Source organism: Amblyomma mixtum, chromosome 5, assembly GCF_055824585.1.
Source record: "Amblyomma mixtum isolate Tamu chromosome 5, ASM5582458v1, whole genome shotgun sequence".
In the NCBI taxonomy this organism is placed as follows: Eukaryota; Metazoa; Arthropoda; class Arachnida; order Ixodida; family Ixodidae; genus Amblyomma; species Amblyomma mixtum.
Window position 1 is genome coordinate 105,728,289 of NC_143016.1, and position 7,134 is coordinate 105,735,422.

The window sequence follows — 7,134 nt, forward strand, 5'->3', positions numbered from 1 at the left end:
ATAGCCAATTTCATCATTCACATTGGGTGATGAAGGGCACCTACCCGCTACACAGAGGGCCTTTAGCATTTCACGGGCATATCATTCATATTTTCAGTTCACTTGCTTTCCCAGCATCTCGTTGCCTGCACGCAGCATCCATTATCTTTTGTTGTGCGACTCGTTTGTAACAGCAAAGAATGAAGCATTGCAGCCTTGCTTTCCAGCTTGTTTGTATTTCTTTGAAGAGTGCATATTATTTGCGATTTTTTTACTTCTTTTGATTGCCAATTTTGATGTCGTATCTTCATGTTTGCAGTGAGAGCTAGTATAGCACTATAATCTTTGCAGCACACTCATTTCCTGCGTTTTTAATCGCTTTGGTGTCGCGGTAACCATGTTTTCGCACAGCATAGGCTGCACTTTGCCATCGTGACCTGCCACATGCAGGTGTCAGGTGAAAGCGCACATTTGGCATGGCTTGAACAGTGCGTATGACATATAGTGCTGGCATTCTTTGCTCCACCTGTAAAAAGAAGAAGAAATAGTAACACTTTCGGATGGTTTAGTTTACCGGAGTCCTCAAACTGGGTTCCGCAGATCCTCGAGATTCCTTCGATTGGTTTTTAGGGTTCCCCAAGCACCTATATCAATGCATGCCTCAACTCCTACCTTTTTTTTTTTTGCCCTCTTCATATTGGGATTTAATCACATTAACTGTTCATTGCAGACTTCCACTTTAAGCCATTGATTACTAACTGAATCTGGGCATTCATTGAGGTGTCACGTGTTAACATGCTCCTTTTTACATACATGTTGGGTAGGCTGGGATGGAAGCCAAAACATGTGGGATTCCTCTGTACCTTTTGAAAGCCATCGGGGGGGGTTCTCTTAGGCTAAAAAGATAGAAAATCCCTGATCTAAGACAATTGCCTCCTGCGTTGTACTATCTCTTCATTGTCCAACCAGTGGTGTCAGCTGCCTGTCTAAAGAATAAAGTTGGGCTAGTTGGTGCTTTTGATCCACAGACTGCGACATATTACTAGCGTTAAAGTACACACAAAGGACAGAGAGTAGAAACACACAGGACAGACACTAGACTTCAACTGCCGTTTATTGTACACGTATGTGAAGAAATCACTATGCACATCTGTGCATGCTCGATACAGAAGACATATTTGATTAGCACGATCGCTGGTTACCGCCGACACCGAGTACAAAAAGAAAACGTAAAATCACAATAGATTGAAGCGTGTGCTTTTTGCTCACGAGTAAAAAGACTGCATACCTGGCAAACCTGGCTTGCAGGTCAGCAGCCGAGCACTATAACCACTGGCGAAAGGATAATTAGTGGCAGGATAAGGGGTGGCAGAGACATAAAAACAGAGACAACACAAAGAAATTACAAGGAGGATGGTGACCACCACGGACACAAGACTCCTAATGTGCAAGTTCAACAATTCCACGGAGCTATCTGTAAGCAGAATAGGTTTGCCAACATGCAAATCCAGGCCTGCTCTTGACATTTCATATGGCTCTAAAATCTTCTGTCTTTCTATTTTTTTTCCTTTAAAATGCAAAGATCAGGCCTGGATTTGTGCATCAAGTATAATCTCGATAATACAAAGCTCACGGGATCGCGAAAAATATTCGATCCTGTCAACCAAAATTTGTATCGCCCCAAATGAACAACACCCGCACGGGAAATGGGTTCACACTTATGTTTTCACGGGTGATGGAATTTATTTACGGTTAAATTGAATTCAACTGTATTTATTTATGGCCGCGCGGGCACTGCTCACTGCCCACGGTATGTACCACACAACTGGCGATTGCCACATCGGTGATGTAGTAGATGCACGGGTGGCACGTCACCTTTCACTCAAGACGTCGGCAATGTGCTGGGAGTACCAAGTGCTCGATGGTGTGGCTTACGCATTCGTATCGTGCATAGTGATGCGGAAGAGTGTTCAGAACATCCAAAATTCTGCACACTATATACAAGGTGTCCCAGCTAAATGTAATCAAGCTTTTAAAAAACACGGGGTGTCCTAGCCGTCTGAAACCAAATGAGGGTTGTTTAGAGTCGCGTGACCTAGTCTGCAGTATTTTTTTCGTTCCTCAAGGTTGACTAATTAGTTAAGCTTAATTAACTAACTTTTTAATTATTGACTTGAGGAACAAAGTGTCAATGAAAAAGTTGTAGATCGCTTTGAGAAACAGCTTACTGGGACATTTGCAGCAGAGTAATATTTACGTAAAGTAGTTTTTTACCGGCCTTTAACCACAACTCGCACAACAAGAAAAAGCTTCCACATGGCAGCTGTGCCACTTCAACGTCCCAAGACGCGCCTTAAAGAATAAAATCTGTTTTTTCTGAAGTCCTCTCTTGGATGAGACTTTGGGTGCACATTGAGGCAGAGAAGTGAGCGAGCAGCTGGTCACGTGATAACTTTCTTTTAAGGCCAATAAATGAAGCTACATAAATCGTAACCTGACGGAAACAGCACTACTAGCGGTTTTTCGCGGCGATCTAAAACTTTTTCATTTACACTTTCTTCCTGAAGTCAATAATTAAAAAGTTAGCTAATTAAACTTAACTAATTAATTAACTTTGAAGAGCGAAAAAAATACTCAAGACTAGGCCACGCGACTATGAACAACCGTCAGTTGGTTTCACTGGACTAGGACACCGCCTTTTTTACAAGTTTGGTTACATTTAGCTGGGACACCCGGTATAATGCACTCCAGTCAAGCATAAATTCGTATGAACTGTGACCATATCATCGAGATCCTACTGTATTCTGCTCACAGATTGCGAAGTGGAATTCATTGAACATGCATATTACCGCAGTATTCTGGTGCTGGTGATCACCCCCTCCTCCTCTCGTATTTGTTTTTTTACATATATTATCCATTTACCAGATATGAATTCATGAATTTCTATAAACGTGTACCATACACTGCAATAAGCTGCTATAAGTTCACACATCGTTTGAGTGGGTTGTCGTCCTTGTTCTTTTTGTCTTCTTTGTAACCACAAAGCAGCGCACAAAAACGAAGATGGTAGACCAACTAGCCCGAGTGAGTGCTACTATTCACCTTACGCCACTAAATTTTTCTCGTGTGGCATGCATATGAGACTGCACTTTGGCTAGCTCGGTAAACAGCACACCCTACAGCAAAGACTACCAAGCCAGATCCAAGCCTAAGCTGCACTGTCTCTTGGACTGGAGAAAAAAAAAACACGAATTTTGTGCCACAGATGGAATGGACAAAGTGCCCACCTAACCCCATCAGAAAGAACTAGACTCGAGGCAGCAGTACAAGATTCCTACATTTTTAATACCTCTTCCTACAAGATGCACAATTAATCTTCTCAGCCAATGACTCAAAACCTTATTCTCTTCGGTAACGGGTGGGCAAGGGCAGGTCCTTCCTTGTACACCTCATAGTGGGGTGTGCCTTCCCAGATCTCCTTTCCTTGTGGGTCAATGGCAAAGCTGTAACTTATGGGGTTCTCAATGGCAAACTCTATGGCTTCATCCAGTTTCTCAAGGGTAATGTATGTGGCACTCCTCTCCTGCAACCAATAAGAAAGCAGAGCAGTCAAGACTACATTAAAAAAGCTGAATAGTGTGGCAGCACGCAGACTTACATGCTCATGGAACAAGAAAAAAGATTCATCTTCTATAGTGCTGCTGACTATGGGACAGCAGATATACCAAGCATCTGGCACAAGGTGGCTTGTGTTGCTTATGTGCCATCAAACTAAAGACACAGAATATGCCCTCAAGTACCCTTTAAGCCCTCAAAGTTCTATTCACTATACATCTTAATACGAGCACTAGTAAGGTCTCAAAATATACAACAAAAAGGCAATTGCCAAAAAAAATAGTGGCAACTAGCAACTAGCCACAAATCAGGAGTGTTTAGCACGAAACATGCAATCCCCGACAGTATCTTTACAAGTACTAGCATGAGGCACAGCAAATTTACTTTTCACCATTCATTTTCTTTTTAAGTGCAGCCCCTGTTACAGTCTACTTGAGTAAAGCTACAGCTTGCCATAAATGACACTCACTCAAGGAAACTTAAGTCTGACCATGCTAATGCTGCCCCAGTGTTCTGCGCAAACATACCTTTTCCACCCTGACGATCTTCTCCACATGCTCCTTCAGCTGTTCGATCTTGAGCTTGGCATCAGCTTCCCTCTGGAGGAGCTCTTCCACTCTCTTCTCCTGCTCCAGTTTGTTCCTCTCCATCCTGGCAGTGTTAACAGACATAGCAATGCCCATGCAGCAGTCACATGACAACGCATAAATTTACAAACATGAATTCCATCGTTTCGCCTTTAATGCAAAGGAATATCCACTACACTAAAGTTGGGTTCATGTGAATCATGGAAAAAAGGCACACAAAAGAGTACACAATATACCTTTCATACTTATGAGCTTTGAGAAGTTGGACAAAATTCTGAAGTAGGTTAGTGCTAACAGAAGGCAAATTACATTTGAGCTGACGAGCACTAGCCTGCCACGCAATTTGTCTTTTGCTTGTAGCAACAACAACAAATAACATGCACCACCGGCTAGCCTAAACTGAATTTCTATTACAGTCCTTAGATAAAGCTTCCTAGAGCTGGATACAACTCAAGAAAAAAGCAGCAAATGTGCTTCAGAGGACACCCTCTATCCAATGGCGTCGACGAATTTTCATGACGTCGTAGTCACTAATCCCCTGTCACACTCCATTAACCGAGTGTGACAGGGTATTAACCGCAACGTCATGAAAATCGGTTGGCACTGCTGGCTAGACAGCCTCCTCTGAGCGTCATTTGCTGTTTCATTCTTGAGTTGTACCAGACTATAGCACATATTTAATTGACATGCTTCATATCAGTTGATTTGCCTCTCATCCACAGTTAACACTAAAAAATATATGGCTTTCTGCATTAAATATGGCAGCATTTAAGCAAAGCTGCTAATTGTGGCATGGTGCAGCACAACTGCACATTTTACCAACTTTGGCTGAGAAGGAAGGAGAGAGTTGGGGCAGATTTGAAATTGCGCTGAAAAGTCATTATCGATGATATTTCTCTTGGTTTTCAACACCGCTAGCCTGTAGGAAGCTGTAGAAGCATGCCAGGAGCAAGCCGCGCAGCTCCAGCAGTGCTTAGCTAATAGTACATTGCCATGCTATGCGAGTTTCATGTAATGTGTTTCTGAATGTACTTTCCTAAATTAGCCATTATAATGCTTCAACCTTGAGGACAGGTTACTCGCATCGGCCAACCTATCCATGAATAATAAATTAATGACATAAAAAAAAACAGCACACAAGCTAAAACCTCGATGCACAACACCAGATGTTACTTTCCTGATGTGTCTCAAGGTGTGCGTAAAAAAAATGAACAAGATATGCACACCACAGTCAGATTTTAGTAAAGTTACTACCTAACATGCAGAGGTATTGGTATCACTGACTCGGCTTCTGATGTGGATATATGCAGATTTTCATTAAAATCAGATTTACCCCTTACGAGAGGTGCGCAGTTTGTGCCACTTCACTAAACAGTAGTTGCATCTTATGAACTGCACGAAAATACTGCAACTAAAAAACACCCAGATGACTTTCTTTTCCCATAAGCTCCGCACAAAGGAGCCAGATGAAACAGCGGCCTTGCACAGAAAGCAGTATGATTAACTGAACCAGCAAATTTACTGAATTCCTTTTTTTTTATTCGGAGCTGTGCGGTAAGTCGCAATTATTTAACAAAGCAGAATATGGAAAGCTGCATTCAATTCACATCAAGCATTCGGGACACCTGCAGAACTAAAAGTGCAAAGACACAATCTGCTTTGTGATGCAGTACCTTAGCAATGCAACCCTCTGATTTTCTTTCTCGTTTTCTTCAAGAAGACGTTCGTGTTCCCGCTCTTCTTCCTGGGATACGGCTGAGTGCTTGTCAGCCAACTCGAGGTCTTTGCGGTTTTCCTCCATCCAGTAGCTCCTTAAAACGAAACAGAGGCAGCACGCTTCGAGCTTTGAAAAAAGTACATAAAAAAGAAATCAAGGCACATAGGCGCATGCAGCATGAAGGACTTCTCTTTTTTACATTACACCCATTGAATGAAAACAGAGAAAAACGAAAATTATTCGGTTTACTGGCGGATCGCGTTCTTAACAAGAGCCCGTTAATTTTGTTAACACAATTTATGCCAGATAGTAAGAATCAAGAACAGAGAGTTAGACTGTGCAAAAAAAAGAGAGAGAGAGCTCATTAGGAAAGGAAAGGCACAGTAACTTTCTCGCTCAGAATGGCAAGGGATTCAGGAACCGCATTGTGAGGGGATGGACTGAGATGCTGAAGAAGGGAACTGAGAAAGAAGTGGCGTAGTGAAGAGCTCCAAATTAATTTCGACCACCTGGGCTTCTTTACAGTGTACTGACATCGCACAGCACATCGGTGTATTTTTAATTTCGATGGAGGCGAAATGTACCCCTTTTCAATTTCAATTAGGCAAGAGGTCTCCACGAGCACAAAAGTACGATGCGCCGCATCGGCATGCCAGCACACTAGAGAACGTACCTGATCGCCTTCATTTCAGTGCGATAGGCAGCGCGCATCCGTCGAAGCACTGCAATTTCCTCGGGATCCACCGGCGGGCCCAGATTAATCTTAAATAATTTGGTAGGAGCTATCGGCATCCAGCGAGGCTTCATTCCTTTGGGTTTTTTCTTCCACCGAACTTGCTGCAGGCCGAGTAAGAAAGTAACATCGGGACGGTAGAGAGCCACATCATAAGCGCTGTTTCTGAGAGGCAGCAAAGCCGCCTTTGAAAGCACTGAACTCAGCATATTTGATTCACTTTCACGTCGCGGAACACAATTTCGCAGCAGCCGACTCCGACACAGTGAGCGCCGCCATGTGCGCTGGATTGATGCGCTAGAGATGCGGCTGGCAGTAGCGACTTTCATTACATTCATTTCGGAGGAATCAGAAAAGGCGCTGCGATCGCTGCTTGAGTTGACTATCATCATCGTCGGGTGCGTCGCCTGAAGCAGCCCGCGTTTTTCGAATCTATCCAGGCAGTACGGCAGTACTTCTTGATAGCTCTGACCCCAGAACGCAAGTTTTGGCGGTGGAGTGGG

At 43.3% G+C, this 7,134-nt stretch overlaps 1 protein-coding gene across 1 annotated transcript; it reads right to left on the reverse strand.

Moving 5' to 3' along the window:
• Positions 1–3,303: 3,303 nt before the first annotated feature.
• Positions 3,304–6,923, reverse strand: LOC149343257 (small ribosomal subunit protein mS26-like). The gene is made up of 4 exons (XM_089545793.1): positions 6,572–6,923; positions 5,855–5,992; positions 4,122–4,245; positions 3,304–3,562 (listed from the first exon to the last, which is right to left on the reverse strand). The coding sequence occupies exons 1-4, from the start codon at positions 6,838–6,840 to the stop codon at positions 3,371–3,373; spliced, it is 723 nt and encodes a 240-aa protein (XP_089401919.1). The 5' UTR covers positions 6,841–6,923; the 3' UTR covers positions 3,304–3,370.
• Between the last annotated feature and the right edge of the window lie 211 nt (positions 6,924–7,134).